This window comes from Micropterus dolomieu, linkage group LG06 (assembly GCF_021292245.1).
Source record: "Micropterus dolomieu isolate WLL.071019.BEF.003 ecotype Adirondacks linkage group LG06, ASM2129224v1, whole genome shotgun sequence".
NCBI classification, from domain to species: domain Eukaryota; kingdom Metazoa; phylum Chordata; class Actinopteri; order Centrarchiformes; family Centrarchidae; genus Micropterus; species Micropterus dolomieu.
In genome coordinates this window covers 2,503,496-2,528,178 of record NC_060155.1, presented here as the reverse complement: position 1 = coordinate 2,528,178, position 24,683 = coordinate 2,503,496, and the positions used below count along the sequence as shown (strand labels likewise).

The 24,683-nt window shown below is 40.0% G+C and overlaps 1 protein-coding gene across 6 annotated transcripts in view; it reads left to right on the top strand.

Annotated features, from left to right (window-relative positions):
* basp1 (brain abundant, membrane attached signal protein 1) overlaps nucleotides 1–24,677 on the top strand; it is a 52,040-nt gene extending 27,363 nt beyond the window's left edge. The window contains exons 1-2 of one of the 6 annotated variants that reach the window (XM_046051067.1): nucleotides 17,732–17,824; nucleotides 23,408–24,677. In XM_046051067.1, the coding sequence (XP_045907023.1) occupies nucleotides 23,424–24,068 (645 nt within the window). In that variant the 5' untranslated portion in view covers nucleotides 17,732–17,824; nucleotides 23,408–23,423 and the 3' untranslated portion in view covers nucleotides 24,069–24,677. Of the gene's footprint in view, nucleotides 1–17,731; nucleotides 17,825–18,013; nucleotides 18,036–18,672; nucleotides 18,903–23,407 lie in introns of those variants that run through there. The other 5 variants (XM_046051071.1, XM_046051065.1, XM_046051070.1 and 2 more) reach the window with 5 other exon arrangements.
* Nucleotides 24,678–24,683: the final 6 nt, after the last annotated feature.

The following is a 24,683-nucleotide window of genomic DNA, read 5'->3' as shown; positions in this document are numbered from 1 at the left end:
GTGTGGTTAAAACAGTGAGTCGGTTCATGAACACTCTGAGAGAAGCCGATGGAATCTAACAAAGAGATAAATGCAGTACTGAAGCTGTCATTCTCAACATCCACATGAATATTAAAATCCCCTACAATAATAACTTTGTCCGTTTTAAGGACTAAAGTTGACAAAAACTCTGCAAATTCAGATAAGAATTCAGAATACGGGCCAGGTGCTCGGTACACTATAACAAAAAGAATTGATTGCAGTGATTTCCAACTTGGGTGCGAAAGACCAAGAACAAGGCTTTCAAATGAGTTATAGTTTAGTTTAGGTTTAGAGCTGATTAGTAGGCTAGAGTCGAAGATAGCTGCAACTCCACCTCCTCGGCCTGTGCCTCGAGGAATGTGAGTATTAATATGACTGGGAGGGGTGGATTCATTTAGGCTAACATATTCTCCATCACCCAGCCAGGTTTCAGTAAGACCAAATAAATCAATATCATAATCTGATATTAGTTCATTTACTAGTACACTGTACATGCTAAGTGCATTTCATTAGATCTGCACCACTGAAAATAAAGATTAATCTAATCTAATCTAAATTAACTACTTTGCAGACAACACTGTTGTATATATATTTCACATATATATTTTATTCAGTATGTAAATGGACAAACATATTTAAAAACTTGCAGATCTTTCAGGTCAATCTTCAACCAACAACTACCTCTGGCTTTATCTCCGACTCACTAAAGAAAAGTCCAAGCTTGTTTAATTCCTCTTCCTCTGCAGACTTTTGTAGCTGTGCTGTCTCTTTTAATGTGAATGTTTGGTTGAGTTTACATTTTGCAACGCAGGGCCCCTTCTTGTTTTCTTACTGTAACAGCAACCTTGAGGCTGACGGATGGTTTTGTGTTTGTGTGTATGTGTGTTTGTGTGTGTGCAGAGTACTGGGCTGGTCAGAGGTCACATATTTCTCAGACACACTGTCCACATCATTCATTAATAAACAATGTGTGTGTTTATCCGTGCACACATGAACCAAAGTTGTTCTGTATGCATGTGTGTGTGTGTGTGAGTGTGTGTGTGTGTTTGAGCACATGCGTCAGTGATGCCTCCGTGGCCTTCTGCAGATTGTCATACTGAGGAGTGGAAACTGCTTACTGTTTGGTCTTAATCACTTCCTAACTTCAACAACACACACTCACACACACACACACACACACACACACACACACACACACACACACACACACACACACACACACACACATTTGCACTTCTACCCATGTGAGGAACCTCACTGGAATAATGAATTCTCAAGCCCCTAACTTTGTGGTTCCCAACCTCATCTAAATGGTCGTAAGATGATTATGGGACAAGACTTAAAGTAAAGTGTAGCTTTTTTTTTTATCTTGATTGTCAACAAAGGAAACTGTTTATTAAGTTGGTCACACATCAGCTAGAGTAAACAATTTTTTTCTTTCTGTCAAACAAAAATTAGAGATAAATTGGGCTTTTCTCTTCTTCTTCTGTAGAGTTCTATGGCAGTTGGCATCTATAAACGCATTACCACCACCTGCTGGGTTAAACAGTTTCCCAGTGTGAACTATTTACATTATTCACCCAAATTGATCCCTTTCACAGCACAAATCCTTCCCTCAGTTTAACATCTAGCTCTTCTCCGGCATGTCCAAGAATCTCCCTGCAGCGTCCAAACCATCTTAAAATGTTCTAACTTATCCTTGATTTCAACTGCACAATTTATAACCATGGCAATGAATGCCACGGTTTTCTTGTAAAATACTGATGCTTTGACTTGCTTAAGCTTACTACAACTAATGTCAACACTAAGGCCCTAACCTAACTTTATTAACCTATGCCTCATTCTAACATTAACCCCTAAAGATAAGTATTAACCCTCAAACAGTCCTCTGAAGAAGTGAGGGCCAGACAAAGCGCCATAAATGACTGGAACAGAAGCATCACTTTCTAAAAATGTCCTCACTCTCAAGGTCTATAAGTCAAAATGGTCGTCACAAAGGCAGAACACACACACAGACACACACAGAAGTACAGTATTTACAGACTAACATTCAATCACTAGTGCTGATTTTTACTCAGCAAGATTGAAATGCTTCGGAAATTTACACCATTGAGGGAATATTCCATTTTCTTTCACAACCTGGGTCGTTTTTATCATAATTCGTCTCAGTTATGAAATCATTTTATTCAACAGATTTATTGCTGAACAGCAGCATAGGAACACGAGCAGTCAGTTTAGTCATTTCATCTAAACTGACTGACGGCTGGAGTTGAGCAAAGGATGTTGTAATTGAATGGTCAGCATCTAAAACCCCTAGGTCACCTGGACTTTCGATAAAAAGACACTTTTAGAAAGATCACGTGAAATAGAAGAACATAGCTTTATTTTTAATTCATTGATGAAGGTGGAAAATCAGCAGGTGACCAATAAGTAGATTATCTAAGTGACTACAGGGTGGTAGTGCTCGTTTCCATATTTTTTCGTAACAAGTAAGTTAATTTATGTCTTTAGAGTAGGTGTTCAGTACAACGCAGTTGTGCCTTTGTTATCTAAGTGCAGTGATCAGACAATCTGACAGTATGATTGAAAATCCTTCACCTAACAACTGTACACTCACTGTTAAAATATTTAGGAAGGTGAAGTCACTGTAAACATCCTTCCTTCGCACATAACTGCTACAACTCTCACCTATAGTCACAAATGTATTCTTCCGGTCTCCAGACACTGACGCTTGTTTTCAAACCTGACAGCTCACTGTTTTGCCACACTTATTGTGGTTCAGATTCAGGGCTCTCATCAACCCTGATTCCAGCAGCAGGTAGCTCATTTCTTTTTACTCTGTGACACTGACACTACCTAGCCAGCACAAAACATCAGAAAACATTTCAGGAGTTGGTGGAAAGGGAAAGAAAGTGAATATTGGAAATAAATACCACTCAAACAGGCAGACCATGATACAAATTAGCCATAAGAAATTAAGTATAATATGTCAGATAAGTATAACTGTCAGCTTGTTGTGGAGTTATCCTGCCCCCTAGTAGCCAATAAATCCATTAATGGTGATTCAAATCTGATGTGGCACCATAATATTCACAAAATGTGCTTCAGATGTCTTCACCAACAACTCACCATTGAGGTGGGATGAACAAGCAGTAGCACTGATCGATGAGACAAACCCCCCGTTATTACCATGTTTAGGCCTTAATATCTTTTAAATCAAACAACAATTTTCTAAACCGCCGCTGACTGACAATTAGCAGAAGTGAAATTAGACATTGAGACCACTGTTTCTCTGACTTTGTATATTTAGCAAGAAGTTGGGGTTTTAATGAGCACTAGAGGAACTTCAGCCTGCTGATGACTTCTCTCACGAAGGCTCATCACAGATCACAGAATGAAAGCATTACCAAAAAACACCAAACCTCCGTTGCTGCAGATGGTTTTGCCATCTGTGCACTTTGCAGAGTTCATCATGGATGAACGAAGCAGGTCTCAAAAATCTTAGAAACCTTTTTAGTTTACTTTGCATTTACTGTATTTATGGAAGCTATCAGACTCTTAAACTCTAATTCATCCTCAGCACTGTTCCAGTGATGATAGTTTATTTCTGTTTACCATTTTTCATAATTGATTCTTTATTGTTTATTGTACCTACCTACCTACCTATTTATGTTTATGGTTTTGGCCGGTTGACAAAGATCTTTTTCTATTAGGCCCCCCAAGAAATGGATGCCAGCCAAACAGCGGCCTATTATTGCATTAAATTAAATCGGACTGCATCAACAGAGTGGATGGCCGTGAATTTGGCTGTAGTTTAACTGTGAGGGTACATGTGTGCATTTCAACGTTTGTCTTGGGGACACTGAACTGCAGACGTTGTAGGTGCACTACAAAACCACAAATCAAACCGTTCAACTGGCACTGAATTGCAAGAACAACATGTAGCTTTGTTTTAGAGTGGGTTGTAATTGGTTTATTGCTGCAGTACAACACAGAAGAAGGAAATAGTTCTATTTTCCTTCCAAATGTCAATGTAGATGAGGTTTGCAAGAGATATCTTTGTGACAAATGTTTTTTAATATTAAATAGGAGTTAATGACAGTTGAAGGTTTTACTTGTGGCCTGTGTTTCAGCCACAAATGTTTGCGTGTAGGTGGTGCATTAATCCAAACCTGGGAACGCTCACTTCTTATATTTTGGTCAAAACTCGTATTTGCATTAGTCTTCTCTGACATTTAATCATTTTGATTGTTGGCTTGCAAATATTATTACTACTTTTATCAAATATAGGTAATTGTCCAAGCACTGTCCTCCATTCTGCCACGTTTGCTTTGCATACCTTGATGTAATAACAGAAATCAGGTTCCAAACATGTATAATGCATACAGAAATGTTGCCAGAGCTTTAGATTTACTTGAACAGGTTGTTTGAATATGAATGAATGAATGATTTTCATAAGCCCTGCGATGGACTGGGTGTTCCCCGCCTTTCGCCTGATGTCAGCTGGGATTGGCTCCAGCCCCCCGTGACCCTGTACGCAGGATAAGCGGTTGACAATGGATGGATGATTTTAATAAGTACAAAGAATGTTAAAAAATTACATGTAATATGTTACATGTAATTCCGCTGACCTTTTCATCAAATATGTCATTATTTAGTGTGTTTACATGCACACCAGTATCCAGGTTAAATGTGGCACATTCAAACATCATTCTATACCAGAAACCCGGAAATGCTAGCTACCCTGATGAAAAACAAACATAAAACAGACATAATAGGCATGATATGACTGTTGGAATGAACAGTTCCTCCTTAATATCAGACATATTATGAACTGTGAGCTGCAGCTTGTGCTTGTGTGTGTGTGTGTGTGTGTGTGTGTGTGTGTGAGTGAGGAGATATGGTAGAGTTTGATTTCCTGCCAATAAACAGTAGTTCTGTGTTGGTTGCACTGTAGCCTTCTCTTTTTAACCACATCTGCCATGTGCTGCTCATGAATATATGGATATGCACATGTTGTATATGCAGAGCTCAACCTGCACAAACAGAAACACACAAATAAAAACACTTTAGAATTACACTGTGGTGACACTGTGGTGAGTTTTTTCAGTCACAGAAAAAGCCACCTTAAACTACTTGTGATATAGCATGCATGTCTCAGCAACATAATTCATAATTAAATGTACCAGGTCTTATGCAGAGCCCACTGAGATGCGTTGCATGAAAATCATGCCGACACGCAAGTAAAAAACACATCAAGGTGTTTCTCGTCAGCCGTTCAGCTCATCATCCTGGCAGCTTCGTCTGTTAACGAGGACTTTTATAGTTCACACAGTCCACTCAGAGCTGCTTCATCGCATCAGTACTGTTTTCACCTCTAAACTGCTGCTCATCATAACAAACAGACTTTCAGCCATCCAGTAGTGAAGCAAAACAATGTTCGTAAGCATAGCCACACTGAAACCACTTTTCACTATTGGGTGGCACAGACATCTGTGTTTTTCTACGTGGTGTGTTGTGAATAGTCACTCACAGTGAGCTTGAGTAAACCATTAGAAATCATCTTTACGGCCTGTGAAAATAGCTCTTCTGAGAAAGTTGCATCACTAGGAAATGTGGCACGAAACGCTCAAAAATAAAACTCCACAGAAGCGGGAGTGATGGATCTAAACTGGAGAAATAACTGACTCAAGATGGCAAACTGAAATAAGTTTTCTTGTTGAATGGGCTTTTAAATATATTTTAGTATATTGTTCGTGGAGTTAAAAGTAAAAATAACTACTGTTTCTCAAAACCTTCTACATAGAAATTTAGAATGAGATAATATAAAGAATATGAATATGTGGCATTCCTCACCTCCATATTTGTCTAAGATAAAGGGAAGCCCCACGGTCTGTTAACTCCGACCTGTTTGCTCTAAAAGACTGAACTCCCGCTCCATGGAAAAGTTCAATATTTACCTCTGAAGTTCATGTTTGTGCAGTGAGTTCTCCTGAGTCCCTCATCTTATCTCCCAGTTTGCTGTATGGGTTAAAACAGGTGTCAGAGCTAGTGCTGCTCACATAATGGTGCTTGCCTTAACTAAAGGTGTAGAGCTGGACTTTGTCATGTAGATTGCTTGACAAACATGCAGTCAGAAACAAGGTTTATTATGTAAAAACCATCAAGAGTAACGCAAAATTGAGTGAGAAGCTCCAAGGGAAAGATTCTTGCTTAAAAGAGCAGAATTTAATTGGATTCGAAGTTACGTTATTTCCTGTTAAACTCTGGTTGCCATCAGAAGTTCCAGAAAAAAAACAGTGCCATGAAAAACATATATAGCAACAATTTTGGCAATCAATTATTCTTTTAAGTCATTTCTAAAGCAAACGTGACAAAGTATACTTTCTATGTGCAGTAAGGATAATATCAGGATAGACTCTCCAAACCTAGCCTTGCTACATGCTTTCTGCTATGCTAGCTCTGCTGATGAAGATCTATTGCTACTCTTTGCAATCAACGCTATCCGGATGAGGTGTGAGGAGCTAGAACAAAACACACACCTGGACCATTAACTTGAAATCACAAAGTTTCAGAGACCAAAGGTTGACCCCTGTGTATACTTTCTCAGACTGGATCCATACAAGCAACTTCAGAGCTGAAGTCTCTCTGTCGCTGCCATATCCATCAGGAAATGTGTTGAAATGGGGGGTCGATTTGTGGTATTCATGTAATTCACAAAGAACTAAAAAGTCTGTGGCACCCTGCATGTTTCCGAAGATGTGCAGAAGACGCCTGTCTTCTCAGAAGGCCCTCTCAGCTCTCTTAACTGTTAAATCATTAAAGTCTCATTTCACACGTTTTGATGGTTGAAAGTCACATCAATGCACATTACGTAACAATACTTCTCCATAAACATGTTTACATTGTGGATTAGTCAAGTGTGACATCAGGACGCCTGGTCGTGTGAACAAAACTGCATTTACAGACTCATGTATCTAATTTTGAAGTGTGACGTTGCTGCTCCCTCAAAATGGAGAACCTTTTGTTTGCTCTATCCAGATTTTATGTGCTCAATTGTTTTTTCATTGTGATTAACTCAGGAAGGGATAGTTATCAGTTTTTTCTCCACCATCAGTGTATTAAAATGTCATGGTGCTACAGCTGTGTTTGGGAATAGGGGAAGGAAGCGTCAGCAGAAAATTAACAAGAAGTTGAACTCAGTTTGAGAAGAAAAACCTTTGAGCTGCAATATGCTGCTAGAAAGTAAAGAAATTGAATTGTCAGGCCTGATGCTTCGGTAGTGTTTATGTAGTTTAATGTTTGATGTGTACAAAAGTCTTTGCTAACATTTGATAATAGAATTTTGATATAAGTGGTTTATGATGTCATGTGAAAAGGTTCTCCATGTTTCCTGTTCCAGTGCACTGTTCAGCTTGTCTTTAGCTCCATCAGATCCAACTCAACAACTGCTATTAAAGTTCAGTAAATTTCAATCCTGTCTGAGAGGACCTGCTGGGCAAGTCTGGTCTAAGTGGTAATTATTTTAGTTTTGGGACCATGTAAATACTAGACTGGCCTTGGGGTACACTAGTGAGCCACCGCCTTCGTCCCTGGCCTCCCTTAGTCTCTTATCTGTCTGAGAAAACAGCAGAGGCAGTGAACATAGTCCCATCAGTCACATTAACCACAGCAGGTTACGGGCGTGCCTTTTTTTTATTATACTGCTTTTATTTTTTTTGTCACCTAGTGAGCTACAATTGAAATTGGTTCTCCACAGTAATGTTTTTACTTATTGGAAGTTGCTTTAACATAGCGTCAATACTTTTCTGTATTATTAGTAGCTTAGTTAAAGCCAAAATTTGTGGGCTTTCCTGACTATGGTGCCCTCCAGTGGTAGAATAAAAAGAAACGATGTTGTGGATGGCCGCTATGAACACAACAGTTTGTCAAACATGAAAAAGTAGCAGTGAAAACAGATCAGATCAGAACTGATAAGCTAAGATTATGAGAAAATATAAGATAATGAGGACTTTGTATGTTAAAATGTTTCTCCAACTTTATAAACGCTTTCCAAATTAAATTATTATGTATATAAATATATAGATTAAATAGCAATCAAGCTTTACCTGAAAATCTGTAAAAGACAATTAAAGAAGCAAAGGACACGTTATTGAATGAAAAAAGTTACATAATTTTCTCTGTCTGCATAAACTGATGCTGATCATTTTGTAGTTGATACGTTGCATGCAAAATAATAATAATAAAAAATTTATAGCAATTTTCATGCTTAATGTATACACTTTTTGTGAGTGAGTAATCATATAGATCATTTAGACCATCACAGGACACCCGATCTCCCCTCTGAAAACAGTGTAACTATAATAGGATAATATGTTCTTTGTTAAATACTTTTGAAACCATTAATTCAGTGGAAGAACATCCCATAGATGACAGACTGACACCAGCCAGTTACATCAGCTGCTGGCGATTACAGGTAACGCAGTGAATTGTGGGTATTTTGCTGAAGCTTTGCTAGCACCTGTTCGATCACCTAACAGAGCCTGAAAGTCTGACCTGGATGTGTCAGACAACAACAAAATTGTTTTAACATTTTACAAGAGAGACAAGGCCAGAAGCTTCGCTCTGTTTCACAATAAATCAAGATGGAATGACAAAGTATTGCAGGTTGGTGAGCGGAGAGAAGAAATTATGTCAGCAACAGAAAACTAACATTGTTAATTAATCAGTCAAGATACAAGGCTTTATTTTCAGTGTTGGGTCTGATATTGGTTTACATATATCCTTTATCAGACATTTTCTGACAAATTATGGACCTAGAGTTTTTATCTCTCCTGGCATTCCCTAGGTCATGGCTGGACACTTGTTGGAAGACGTTGAACCACTCTGTTAAGTAGAGCTCAGATCCCTTACTACCAATAGCAGTATTTTACTGTTGCTCCAGAAAACTAGAGACTGTGGTTCTGATCAACAGTTTTACCACTGTTTTGAAGGTAACTGTGGCAACAATACTGATGTGCGACGTTAACGTTCAACTTTCTGATGAAACTTGTGCATTCTTACACAATGTTACGCTGACTATAAACAAACTTAACAATGACAATTTACAGTAAATACAGCTTTGTTTTTTGAGTTCCTCATTCCTATTACCACAGTCTCTTACAGTTATCCAATAAAACATTTGACTCAGCAGGAAAATGTTCACTTCCACTTCATCAATTATTTTCTAGTCAACTATTTTATATATATATACAAATTTCAAGGTATTTAGTCACAAAATTCTAAAAACGGTAGTTTAACGATAACAATAACTACTCAAACCGCTGTTTCCAAGGTCGTAAAGGAGCTCCCTCTCTCATTTAAAAAGTGGTTTTGACTCAGAAATTTAAAGAAGCAGAGCATTTGTGGTGAATGACATTCCATCCAGACAAACGTCTGCCAGCTTTGCAGACATGGAGGTAATGTGTGCGTCTGAGGAGGAGAGGACTTTGCAGAGTGAAATGTCACTGAATCCATAGAGAGGAACGTAATCCCTTTCACTTCTCGTTTTTGTTTTGTCTGCTGCTGGTTTCCTCTGCGGCCAACAAAGCATTCAGCAATTTTGTATTCAGTAATAAACGTCTCAGTAAAAAGTGTCTCGCTGGCTTTCCTCTCTGCTGAGTGCGTCCTCTGACTTGTAAGCGGCAGCTGAACACACAGCGGCTCTCTGTGGTCGCACGGCACTGATCAATAACCATTTCTAGCCCAGAAGCTTTCTCAAACTCTGTCAATTTGAGGATTGATCCTCTAATGAATACACCAATGAATGTGTGTGTATGTGTGTTTATCCATGCCTGTGTATGTGTGCTTAGCATTTGTTTAAATGCACATGATTGTGTGTGTGTGTGTGTGTGTGTGTGTGTGTGTGTGTGTGTGTGTGTGTGTGTGTGTTCAGCCTGAGGCCACAATAAGCAGTGGGCAGTCTGTGTGTACTCTGGGTAATTAGGTTGCTCTCCAGAACAAAGTGACGACTTTGTTTAGATCACTTTCTGCTTCAGTATTTGACATGATACTTTAATTAGCAAAACTGTTTTACTTCCTTTGTACCAATATTTATTAACATTAAAAACAAGCCAAATAAATAAAAAACAAGTGAACTAATACTAACAACTATTAACAAACTTTCAATTTCATCTCAATCTTTTTTTTTTGTTGCAAGAATTCTTCTGATTTGATCATAAGGAAGTTTTTCCTTGCCTCTGTCGCCTAGTGCTGCTCTTGGTGGGAATTATTGGGCTTCTGTAAATAGCATCATAGGGTACGGTCTAGATCTGCAGTTTTATGAAAAGCGCTGTGAGATAACTGTTGTTGTGATTTGGCGCTATATAAATAAAATTGAATTGAATTGAATTGAATTTGCAAGCAATCTTCCACTTTTACCATTTTAGCCAACAGTCGATTAACCATTTCGTTAGAGTAAAGTATTTCAACAAATGGATTGCATGAAGTACATTTTAAATGTGGGGATCCCCTGACTTTTCTTCTACCGCCACCATCAGGTCAAAATTTCAGTTTGGTTTTCCAAACACTTGCCAACCAATGACATTCCCATCAGACATGACCTAAATGTCACCATGCGTATTGGCATGCTGACATTAGCATTTAGCGTAAAGCACGGCTGTGCCTAAGTACAGCCTCATAGAGCCTCCAGCTGTAGACTCTTGTTTTCAGAAATATTGCATTGGACAAAATTAGAGACTGTCCTCACCAGAAAAACAACAGCATTGGTAAATGATCAAATGCTTAAAATGACTGATGTTTACCTTCTTTCACTAACCTTAATTAAGAAATTTTAGTTGCCCAAACCTAAAGTAGAGGTGGCAGATCAGAAAACACATGTGTTGCTTTGGAAGACATTGACAAAAGCTTATAGTGGAAATAAAGCCAGTACTAGTTGGATTTGTGTTAAATAAAGCAATTGCAAGTTTCAAATTTCTGAAAAAAAGCAGCAGTTCATGTTAATCATTAAATATTTTATATGGCACTAACGGTAATGGTTTCTAGTGTCTTAACTTTGTGGTAAGCCACACAGTATGAAATCTAAAAAAATTCTACTTGATGAATTTTGGTTCACTGACCACAGATACAGTCATTTATATGGCATATTAGAAACCAAACATAAAACAAGACCTGTTTTTGCTCTGCAAAAAAAATCACAATCTTTATTCCAATATTTTACTCCAGGTATAACTAACTTGTATAATTACTTTACTTGCTCATATCCTCTTTTTTATCCTTAAAAGTGTAAAGGTACCATTGTATCCTCTGCAACAGAAAGGTATGGTTTAATGGGAAGCAGACATTTGAGACACACAATTATATATGTGGCAGCTTCAAGCACATTTATTCTCCTGTTAATCCTGAGTTACACATGGATGAAATTAGCTTCACACAGCTGGAAGCCACTGTAGACTGAAAGTGTTTACTGTTGGACAGAAATAGCTGTAGCTGCTAGTCCTGCTGCTAGCTTTGACACAGGGGACCAGTACTGACTTCCACTGATGCTACACTTTGTGCCTACCACTCCTGGAATTCAATAGCAGCTCTATGTTTTCAGGGTGGAATAAAAGTGTAGAATATGTGGTGGGAACGGTTGGGGAAAATTCTTTTGCATCATCTTTGGCTCTGATGGCGTAAGGCTTGCCAACATTGGGAGCGCTGTGTTTTAAAATAGCATACTTCTGTGGGAAAATCATACCAGCACAATGTGAGAGTCTCACCTCCTAAAACAATCATCATGAACTCCAATCTGTCATTTCAGCTACTTGAATATCTCTAATCGGCCTCCGTTGACTGTGAGCTCCCACCTCCCAGCATCCTCTGCTCCCCCCCATTCCTTCCAACTCAGTGCAGAAGGTTTTTTCTTATTTGTGTGTCTGTGTGTGCGTGTGATTGGGCCAAATTTTCTGCTCCAGTTTTCCAGCATGTCCGCTCAGCTCCCTGCACTCGCCTGCTGCAGTTTAGTGAACCAGACTCATCCTAAATCAGCCAGCAATGTGGCAGCGGGAGGAAGTTTTAGGCCTGTGTTATGAATTAGTGTTACATTCATTTTGGGAGCAGACAGGGCAGATACCTCACTGAACTACTTCTTGAAGTCCTTCATATCACTGTTCTCAGTGATCATGAGGTGGTGTTAAGTTAAATGATATTACATTTATTTATGTAGCAATTTTACATCATACTTTACAAAACGAGAGATCAAAACAACAATTTGTAATTACATTAAGCTGACACTTTTATCCAAAGCGACTTACAATTGCTATACATGTCAGAGGTCACACACCTCTGGAGTAACTAGGGGTCAAGTGTCTTGCTCAGGGACACAATGGTGGATGGGTCCCAGTGGGGGTTGAAACCTGGGTCTCTCACACCAAAGGCGGGCATCTTATCCATTGCGCCACCACCATGGGGGAGTTCTGTGCTGGAACCATAGACTGAATATAAGAAGTGGATGTAGTCATCGTGACGTCACCCGTTGGTTTGTGGACTGCCGTTTTGAAACCTCGAGTTTGGCCTATAAGGCGCCGCCATGTTGAATTTTTGCAACCAGCGGCACCGGATGTGACCATATTTGGAAGTCTGTGGAGCCAACGGCTCCGTGTGGAGCTAGCTAGTTTGCGGTCATTTTACCATTATTTCTAATGGAACCGGACTTCTTTTTGCAACCTGAAGGGTGGCCTGCTGGCCGTTCGATAGAATGCATGTTTAAGGGACTTCCGCGTTCACATCAGTTCTCTGACCGGAAGCTTCATGCTTGGCTGGAACTGTTTCTTGGCGGACAACAGTCAGAGCAGCGTGCTGCTTCCTGAGGTCTTGTTGTCACTGTGAGGTATCCAGGTTTGGTGCCTAGACAGACCAGAATCAAAATAATAAAACTGGGGTGACCACATCTGGCAAACTGGGCTGTATATCGGAGACAGTGCAAAGAATAAACTGTTGTTCATCAAGAAATAGTTTCTGTGTGTAACTCTCCTTAAGCCACAAATCATTTTTACTTTTATGTTTTTGTAAAGGTTAAACAAGCAATTTAATTAGTGAGCTTTAGAGGTGCTGGTAGCTGTTTTTTTTTAACTTATTACTTATTACTTGACAGAGCCAGGCTAGCTGTGTCTCCCTGTTCCAGTCTTTATGCTAAGCTAAGCGAACCACATTATCAGTCATACAATATCAATATTTGCATCTAGCTTTAAGAAAGAAAACAAATAAGATTATTTACCTAAATGTTCAACTGTTCCAATTATTTTTTTCATACTGTCATTTGACATTAGTAAAACATGAATTTCAGAAGTGCTTTTTTGTAAAGCATGATAAAATCCCTCTAAAGCTAACTAAGAGTTTTTTCAGAACTGATTTAAAAAAACATTTTGCTGCGCTGATTCACTTCAAAGTCCAGAAACCTGAACAGCAAGAGCAGTGTCACATTTGTGTGTAAATCCAGAACCTGTTAGAACCCAATTAATTAGACAAGTAGCCATGGTTTCACTTTAGGACTAGTAAGTAACTAAATATGTATGAATTTGCAGGAGTAATACCACCAGAGCATGATGGGTAGTGGCAAGTTAGCCTAGAGCGAAATACATCTGGTATACATGATTTTTAGTATTCAACAACAGTATTTGTTCAGGTATTATTAGGCACCCATGCAATTGTGCACTTTTATTTGCATTTTGTCTAGGTTTGCATGCTTCAAAAGCTGGAAAACACATCTATGTGAAGCTTTGGAGTTGCGTTATTAATCTGACAGCTGCTTTGGTCAGTTGAAGAACTGACTAAGCACAGATAGAAACTAAATCTACACCAGCCAGGCTGAAACAGAGAGCTGCAGCAGCTGAAGTAGCTTGGTATGTAGTGGCTGTAGATGGGTTCAGTAACACTCTGATAAGGCAGAACTGCTTAAAGGTCACTGTGACACAGGAGGTGAAACTGTGTTGTTTTTAGCCGGAGGCTAGATTTCAAAATGGGATATTATCTCTGTCAGTGTCCCGTGAAAACCACGTTCCACCAAAATGTTTCTGAGAACTAAGTGACGCATTTTTTATTTATTTATTATAGGCCAGGATCACATAAAAGGTCTCATTGGGTTTAAAAAAAACAGACAGAGAACTCCGTCAGGAACTAAGGGTGTTTTCAAACTTAATTGTTTGTTTACTCTGGTCTGAATCAGTGAATGAGTTGGTAAATGGCGCAGCTGTGGCTGAGGAGGTACAGCGAGTTGCCTGTTAATCAGAAGATTGATTCCCCGGCTCCTCCAGTCTGCATGTCAAAGCGTCCTTGGGCAAGATACTGAACTCCAAATTGCCCCCGATGGCTGTTCCAGCAGTGTATGAATGTGTGTGAAAGGGTGAATGTGGTTGGAAGACTAGCAAGGTGATATACAAGAACAGACTATTTACCATTTAAACTTGATGCATGTTCCCCTAGGTTCAGTCAGGGACCAAAATGCATCAAGCCAGATGAGAACATTCACTATTCTAATTGGTTAGATGTCTATATATTGATATAGACATCTAACCAATATATTGATCCACCGTGTTACAGCCAGCATTACGAGGCTACCCAGCCGACCAGTCACAGTGCTTACGGTCCGCATCGACTCGACGATGGCGTGCACCTCTTCAAAAATGTAACTACTACGCAGAGGCTTTGCCTGATTTGACGCAGAAGTATAATTTACACTTTAGTCAGAATCCACAGGAGATTTAAAAGGAAGCAATACCACAGCCTACCTGAGCAAGGTATTTTGAGTTTGGTTTCGATCAGTAACAACACAATCTAAACTCCTGCAGGAAGAAAATGTATGTGGTGATGACATCATTTTAGTCAGCCAACTAATGTGGAATGGATAATAATGTGCAGTGTTGTTGTTTGCTGTCCAGGCTCTGACCTCGTCTGATTCTCCTCACAAAAACAGGCCAAGCTCAGCACAGCAGGGAGTGGGGAGTGACAATACTACATTTTTATCAATTTTTTAATTTTTCTGCTATCAAAGCAATACGACCAGATATTATTCCTGGAGGGTCGGTTCTTGCCCGCAGGCTCCCTGTTGCCGACCACTGCCTTAGAACATAAATCGAATAAATTCAATCTGATTGATTCCCCATCCATGGGTGGGTGGAATAGGAGAAGAGAGTCACAAAAAAAAATGCGTAGCACTGTATTGTGAAGAAATCTAATGTAAGACCAATGTAGTTAATCTAGTATTAAGAAGACAAACACAGAACACGCAAGTCTAATCCAAGCAGGTCTGTTCTTTTATTTTTTTATCAAGACTCAGAAGAGTGAGTGGAAGCTCGGCAGCAAGTGTTTTACTTTACTTCACACGAATGTGGAGGATAGCTTTTCATGACATGATCTTCATCTGGTTCCTCAGTTCCGAAACCAAACTGTCGCTAGTGCTCCTGCAGCTCCTCCTGCTTTCTGCAGTCGAGTTGATTTTCCAGCGGACATGGAAGTAGAGTGTGTCCGAGCAGGACGGGGAGTTGGGCAGTGACAGCTTTAACCTTTAACGTGTCATCTTGGATGGCAGGAACACAGAACCTGCCAGGCTGCAGGCTCTCCACTGCTCCAAGGCTGGGGATTTACTGAGACCCCAAGACCTCCTGGAGACCGCCATCTGCCTGACCAGAGGGACAGGAGAAAGGGCTTACAATCTGACCCCAAAAAATGTGAGAGATCGTATATTGACAGAGAGGAATGGTGTCTGGGCACTATTTACACATAACTCTTAAATCTTGACAAAATGTGAGGAGAAAGAACAATTTATAGTCTGAGCTAAACAAATTAAATATCTATTCATTTTTTGTTGTCAAATGGAGCATTTCCAACATTTTGATGGAGACACACTATGAATCAGAGAGTATTGCTTTAAGAAAAATCCAATCATTGATCTTGAAATTCTGTTGTCTTGCGGCAAATGGCAGGGTGAAGTGACGTTAGGCGCTGAACTTTGTAGACTTTGTTTACTGAAATTCAGCAATTTTAATCAATTTACTTTTGGATTTTGGGTAAAGTAAAATCGTAGTACATAAATATCTGTAACACACTGTAACCTTTTAATACTGTAAGGTTGCAATTATCACTGTGTAAAACAATATCTTGATAAAAATCAATTAAAGCTGCATTAATTTATATTAAATTTACTTTCTGAATAATATTGTGGCAAACCAAACAACTGCCTATGTACACATTCAGCAGTTGTACCTGTGTCCACGTCATGAACGACAAAGGAAAATATCTGGCTCTTTTGCTGCTAAATGCTCCTATATATTCATCAGCAATTCGCTATGTTTCATTGTCTGCTGTTTAGTGCTGAGCAGGTAGTGTACTGTGGGTTTATCAGAGTTTATTAGCTGAAAACAGCTGCCTGTTGCTGCTGCTGGAAAATGACACCGATGAGAGCACTGAGACTGAACCAAAACAGTTAAGTTGAGGGCTGTAAAGCCAAAACAAATGCTAGAAATGCTTCAAAGAGATGAAGCAACTTGCTGAGTCGAGTGATACAAGCAACAAATATCACACATAGTCAAATGACCCACTGTTATTATGAAATAATTTGTAAGTGCAGCTTAAATCACAAATATTCTGTGCACATAGGATCTTTAACTTTGTTTAATTATTAGGAAAAAAAGAGGATCCAGCTGAGAGAATAGATAGTGAAGGTGCATCCACAGACTGAAACAGAAAGAGAAACATAATCCCAGGAGGGAGAGTCTAATTTAGACATGCCAAAGAAAATATAAAGAGAGAGATAGAGACTGGCTACAGAGTAGGGAGGTTAAGCAATTAGGAGGACTGAAATTACACACTCAGGACAGAAAACACTGCAGGTGAAGCAGATGAGAGCAAAGACATGGAGAGGAGGGGAGGCTGGAGTGATGATGGAGGGATTATTGCAGTGAGAAGAAAGTTGGAGGCGGGTTGTGTAGCGAGTAGACGAGGAAAAGAGAGCCCAGCCGAGCAATGGTGTTGGTGTGTAGGCGTGACAGATGATTCGCCAGAGAGAGTGAGACTTTGAGAAAAATCTGAAGAGAACTCAGCCATCTGGTCCTTCAGGGAATTTTGCTCATCTTAAACCGCTTTGCCATCTTCCGACTTGCCAGACACAAATTTGATAGTCGATTAATAATGTTGCATAAATCCTTTTTCGGTGAACACCACTGTTATCAATCATGTGTTTTGTTAACTCAGCAGCTTGCAGGGTTGAGAGATTGGAGAGTCGGTGGTTAAGGGAGACAACTGCTGAACACAGTGGAAAAAACAGGAGAAAAAAATGCAGGTGGTGTTAATCATGGTATGTGCACTCTCATGAAAAATAAATGGACCTTGGAAACTAGGTCTGTAAAGATTGCATTTAAAAACTGAATGCAGATCCTTAAAGGAGTCCCAGTAGTGTCTACATTTAATCTAATCATGAAACTCATTCAATTGCAACAAGTCCTCAACATTAAATCACAAAATAGATTGTTTGTCAGTGCCTCACGAAACAAAACCAACCTAAAAGGGGTGTTTCACAGCTGGAAAAAAGACTGGACTAGAAGTAGTAGAAACACACACATATTTTTAAAATTGGTGCTACATGACCAGAGAAAACAAAGAAAAGGGGCTGTGGGTTTTCTTTTTGCTCAAAAGGTAGAACAACTACAACAACCAGAATGCACTGGGCACATTACCTTCCAAGGCCACTCCCACTACCAAACTTCCCCAACTCCTGCAAACAGCCGATCAGAGCTACTAACGTTGGGCAAACCTCTGACAGCACCACCAGGTAACAAACTGGGGCAGTGTATGTGCTAAGCTTCATAACGTGTATTGTATGTTTTCACACTGTAACACTGTCGTATTCAATTTGAAAGAAATGCAGGGGTTTCTGTGCAGGGTCAGAAATGAAAGGACACATTTGTCAATGGCAGGTGAAATCTTTTTAATCACAGATCAACCTCCGTCAGGAAACAAGAACTGATTTTATAGTGCTTGAGGTCAGTGATTTACACAGTTAGAAGATTAGCTTTTTACAACAATGAAACTATGTACAATAATGGATTGAGACACGTGATTTCAAATTTGTATGGGTACGTTTGAAAGGTCAAAAAATCCATTGAACTTAATTAATTTTAAATGAAGTGAGTGGAACGGCAAGTTGGAGAATTTCTTTTGACAGGGCTCATTGCTTTATAGTTGTAGTGTTTTCTCTGTGCTGTGAAGGCTTCACTTTTCCTTGATTGTCACTTTCAAGTGGTCTACAGGCATTTAACATTATGCTTCTGTTGGACTAATTTAATGACATTTTGAAAACCTGTTTTTGACCCAAATTTAAGTTACTTTGGGTTGGAGTGTCAGCTATACGTCTACCTAAACTAGTCTTTTTCCTCGGGACTGATACCATCGTACAAATGAAGTGATGCTGGAAGTTCACAGCTGTTAGATCAGACTTCCTTTTGTGCTTCACTGACTGTAGTTTGCAGGTTAAATTAAGTCTTTTGTGCAACCCAGAGCATTTTCTCCAGGTTGTCTCAGCCCTGCCCCAGCTCTTGAAACACTAAAACCACACGCCCAGCAGCGAGAAAGCGTGCCTTTGGTTGAAAAGAAGCCATTGTCTGCCCAGATGATTGTGAGTCATTGTACTGGCAGCACAAGCTGGGAGTCAAATGATGTGATGCAGCAGAGAGACCTCCATTGTGGCCCGTATAAAGCTGCGGCAGGAACGGCGGCCCTGGCAGATACCGACTGTTGGACTTTCAGGGGAGTTTTGCATGAATAGACGAGTAATTCAGTCAGTGGCGACGAGGTGATTAGCATTTTGAGTGGATTCACCACCAGCTCTGTCCCATTCACAGGGCGAATTTGTGAGTAGCCAGCAGAATCTCTCAGTGGTCTGGTTTGTTTGAGAGGAAAAGGTCACGTCTGCTTTCAGGAGACATTTTGACAGATTTCTCATTTACAGATGGCAGAACAAACAGATGATTTTGAGTGTCAACCGAGAATAATCTCAAGGTGTTGTGAAGTTAGTTCACAATAATCACCACATTTGAAAAAAATGCTTTTCATATGTTGATTTTACATTTTACTCTGTTTTCATTCACTTAATACTCTTTTAGTCCTTTACAATAGCTTGAAACTGTTTTTAAATGGCCAAGAGAACAAATATTGTCCATTTTATAACGTTTGCACTTTGAGATGCCCTGCCAACTAGCAAAATAATGGTGTGCTTGTTGACCCTGAGACTGGGGACCAGACTTATTCAAGTTATTTTTATTGCTCATACATGTATAACTCATTTTATGTGGGAAAACATCATGGAGAATAACAACAATAAAAATTGATTAATATTTAAATGTAGCATTTTCTTCCCAGAATGCACAATTTACTTTTACTAAAACTTAGAAAGCAAGGAGGGTGTGTTTAGTTAGCAGAATATTGTAAAGATTTTTGACAAGGCAAGTGGTTGTCTGTCACTTTGCGCATTTAGATGCAGCTTCCAATCCAAGAGTGGATTGAACACACTTTATAGTATAAAATAGATAATTATGAGGATTGTGTTTAGGCAGAGGTATGTGCTCTGTGGGTGCTTTCTAGTCTAAGTCTAGTCTAACTAAGATTGTTAGGGGTGTTAGGGACAGTAAATACACATTTTAAGTATTTCTTTGTAAATACTGCTAATGTTGGAAAACTTATCTTTAGTTTTGAGGTTTTATTTTTTCTACAGTGAATGCAGCAGTTTGGAATTTGGAGGCAGAATTTGACACATAAACAGCACATTTTTCTCTGGCATTTCCTAATGAGTAGTATTGACTGCCAAGTTGCTTTTGGCAGTTTTAAGCATCAAGCAAACATACTTCATATTTCAAACAACAAATTGTACTGAGTCTTGAGTCTTTGCTCCTAATAAGCCTGATTTGTTGTGGTATTGAAGTCCTCTCCCCCATCAAGCAGACAGATGGTGATATCCATGAAAAAATGCTTCAATTGAAGGGGTAGGCCAGGAATCTGCAGGTGTGTGTGTGTGTGTGTGTGCTGAGCCTGCCTACACACAGTGCTATCTACCTGCACATTGACTGTTTACCCGCAGCTCCTAATCATATGAAATGCAATTTCAGAGTCTCTTTACACAGACCTCTACAGATCCCAGGATTCCATTCAGTTTGCTAAGAAAATCATTCTTTGTTGATGATACAATGGTTTTCTCATTTAAACATTGGGGTATCAACACTATGGCTACTAGGGGTGGGAGAAATAATCAATTCTTAGATGCATCGCGATGCAGACGTGGAAGATGATGAATTGATTAACAAATGTCTAAAAATCGATTATTTAAATGTTAATTGATAACGTAATGTTGACGGAACGAAAAAAAAGGCGGAACTCGCGGAAATGCAGCGCCCGACCGTCTGCGGAGCGCGCACAACAGAGAGACCAGTGTTCCCCTGTATTTGTCACCGCTGCAGAATGAATAACCACCACACTAAAATGTCACACAATCGTTAATATCAGTGCGCAAGTGATGATTTTAACAGAACGTGACGGTGAAAGTTAGCGGAGGAAAAATATTAGCAGTAAGTTCCAGTCTGGCAGTAAACTTGCAGCGTAGGTCGCTGTGTGTCCATTAATAAAAGTCTGTAGTTTCCCCAACGGCTGGAAAAGTGAAGGCTGTTAGCGCTAGCTAACATCTCCCCTGCTCTCTGTCCCCCACACCAGACTCTGGACTTTTGGGGACAGAGCCTTCAGCATCACAGCCCCAGCTCTTTACCCAGGCATTCAATCCTGAATGAGTTTGTTGTTCTGTAACTATGTGTAAAGCGTCCTTGGGCCCCGTGAAAGACGCTAAAATATTTATTTATTTATGTAACGTTCCCTAAATTATTTACAAAGTAATATTAATTATCAGCTGTATGTCATTCCTAACTAAACTACTAGTCAAGGGCTGAACACATCAGGCACAAGCTTAGACTAAACTGGTGTTCAGCTCTGTCCTGTATACATGTCGTACATCCTGATAATTATTTTTCAGTTTGGTTTTTAATGAAATGAGGGAACATGGAGCTGAGGTTAATAAAGTAAATTAGGGATGCAAACTAGTGCTTTTAAGCTAATTAGGAGATGTTTCTTTTGGATTTTAATGGTCAAATGAAATGCTTAGTAATTATCCAGGGATCCTGTATAGAAAAAATGTTGCATCAAGATACATCAATAATTGTTTTATAATCGAATTGCAGCCCTCTAAATCGCAATCGAATTGTGAGGTGCCCAGAGATTCCCACCCCTACATACTGCAGAAGTGTTATGTTCTTGTACCACACAGATGTCACAGAGGGATGGTTAGCTTGAATAGTTAGGCTAAGCTTAGGACGTTGATACCTGTGACCAGGGTTTGTGTCATGCGTCCTGGGTTGCAAGGAGAGAGGTCTCAAAATCTGGACAAAGAAAAACTACACTATCTTCATGGCTAAGTGCCACTAGGAGTAAGAAGGCAAATATCTATTCATAATTTGGTTGAATTGAACTTTTAAGTTAATGCATATATGTACAGAATGTATATATGTATATGTGGCATCAAAGCTCTGACCTTGTCACTCCCCACCTGGAAGTTCAGCACTGAGGGGATTAGGGGGTGATGATAAAAACTATACCGATTAAGGAACCACTTAATCATCACAGTATAACATCATGTCAGTAAACTTCAGGGATATCAATCTGTACAGTTAGGAAGCATAAGTGATTGTGAATCAGTGTCACCTGTTTTGGTCCAAATGAAGTGTCAGTGAAGGTCTGGGGAAGCACATCATTGGAGGGTTGCACAGATATCCACGTGCAAGCCAATGGTACCCTGACTGCTGTACTGGGATGAAATCCTCAGAGCCACTATCAGATCTTACGCTGGTGGCCCTCACATTCCCCACACCTGAATCTAATTGAGAACCTCTGGGACGTTATGTATTGGTGCATCTGCTACCACCAAATAGCACCACAGACTTTCCAGGAGCTCACTGATGCCCAGGACACCATCCGCCGTCTCATCAGGAGCATGGCCAGAAGTTGTCGGGAGTACATAGAGGGACGTGGGGACCAAACACACTGCTGAGTCACATTATGAGTTGCCTAGATGAAAGTCATCAGGTTGGATCAGCCTGTGATTTCAGTTTTTTACTTTGATTTTCAGTGTGATTTTGAATCCAGCCCTCACTTGGTTGGTGATTTTGGTTTCCACTGACCGTTGTTACATAATTTTGTTCTCAGGGAATTATACGATATACAGTAAAGATCTTGAACTTAGAACTATTTTGTTCATCGAGATCTGATGTGTGATTTAAGTGTTTCCTTGAATGAAGTGAAAATGAATGAGCAGTATATTATGTTGAAAGGCAGAAGGCCCTTTCTTTAAAAAAATTAAAGTTATAGTTAGTATATAGGTTAGTTATATTTGTTACAAATAGTGTCATTTTAACTCTTTCACACTAATGAAGGTGCTGATTGTTCACTGAGGATGTATATGGGAATTATGTCTCCAAGAAAAAATCACTACATTAATAGCATGTAAAAAGTGCTATTTTGTATTGTCTCAGCAACATATTTTTTTATTTCCTCTTGCTCTTAGCATCTCAGCACTTTATTGTATTCTTAATTATTAGTTCTTGATCTGAGAGGTGAGAAACTAGATGAGAGAGTCAATGAAGTCCAGGATGATGGATTATTTGAGTATGTCTCTTTTTATTTGCTTCAGAATCACTGATTCTAACTATTATTACTACATTCTTCAGTTTTCCTTCTATGTAACATTGAACTTGATTTACTGTTTCCTCTCCTCATGTTAAAATAAGCTTTGCCTGATCTGGAAGTGGAAAATAGCATTCTGGGAGGTTCTCTGAGGTGCATGTGGTTCAGGTTGAGATAATACATCAAAAATGCAATATGAGAGATGTTTCTCCATAAATGCATGACTATTGCATATCATTTCTGGGTGCTTTTTGATGAGCATTTTGTTGTTCTTGGTCTGCTCCCTTATGAAAGTTAATGCCGACATGTTAAATTCTGCACTTGCTGCCTCATACAGAAATGTCTGTACACCGTGAGGCTGCTCGTGAAATACCATCATTCATTTTGACCACAAAGTGAGATTGCCCTTCGTCATAAATCATGTTCTGAAGAGGAGAACTGCTTGAAACATCACTAAGTCATTGTGGGGATATTTCATTATTTTCTATCAGGAGCTTCTGATGTGTTTGACACTTCATTTTTGTGGTTCTTGCTTACATTCGAGTCATTGTTCGGTTTATTTGTGTAGAATGTGCTTCCTTATTGCATTTTCTTCATAATGAATGAATGAATTACTATTTACTTTTGTTTCCTGTTTCAGAGGCCAGAGATCCAAAATGGGAGGCAAGCTCAGCAAAAAGAAGAAGGGATACAACGTAAATGATGACAAGGCCAAAGACAAGGATGCCAAAGCAGAGGGGGCCTCTGCTGAAGAGAGCGAAGCACCGAAAGACAACAAAGATGATGCCCCGGCTGCCACCGATGGTAAGGAGGTAGCGAACGACACGGCAGCCAAGGAGGCGCCAGCAGCAGACGCTGCGGCGCCCAAAGAGGACGCAGCTCCTGCCACTAAGGAGCCAGAGAAACCTGCTGCCAATGCTGAGCCGAAAACAGAGGCGCCTAAAAGCGCAGAGCCCGACAAGGCTGAGGAGAAACCAGCTGCGCCCGCCCCGGCCAAAGAATCGGCCCCTGCCGCCAAGGAGCCTGAGGCTAAGGCCGCAGCGCCTGCCCCGGCTGCTGAGAGTAAAGATGAGGCCGACGCCAAAAAGACTGAGGCCCCCGCGGCACCAGAAGCCAAAGCCGAGGCAGCCCCTGCTGCCTCTCCTGACCCCAAGTCCACAGAGGCAGCAGCGGCGGCTCCCGCACCGGCAAAGGAGGCCGCCGCAGCCCCTAGTTCAACACCAGCCGCTGAGCCTCCTGCCAAGGAGGCGAACGCCACAGAGGCACCGAGCAAGGATCAAACCGTAGCAGTTCAAGATTAATGGACAGCTTCTTTTCGGAAATGAAAAAATAAAGTACCTAACTCAACGACGATTAAGATTTAAAAAAATCAAAATGAAATTAACTAGCCCGCCCATATTATGATGATAATAATAATAATAATAAAAATAATAATAATAATAATTGTAATCATGACGATTTGTTGAATGAGGAGGACTGGAGCAACCACCTGGAGATGTTTCCCACCGTTGCAGATGATTATTGCTATTATTATTGTTATGTTTTTATTTTTTTCTGCTGTAGTATTTGAACTTTGATACGAGTTTGTGTCAGCCATACGCCTTGCCATTCCGCATCCATCATCCCTCTCCCTCATACAGTCAAGAGGTTTAACCTGACTCCCATCTCAGCCCACAAAAGGCCTGTGCTCATACATTCACATGCACCCTCTGCTCTGTGGATGTCAGAATATCAAAATTTGGGGGAAATGGGAGGGAGGGGAGTGGGGAAGGGGGGCGTAAGATACTATGTAACCAGCTGGACTCTGTCCACTCTTCAGCTCCCCTCCTTCCACTCATCCTCCCCTTTAGAGTACCGTGTTCTCGGCTTTGGCCTGGTACCTCCAGTATTTTGGTGCCGTGGAATTGTGGTTGTAC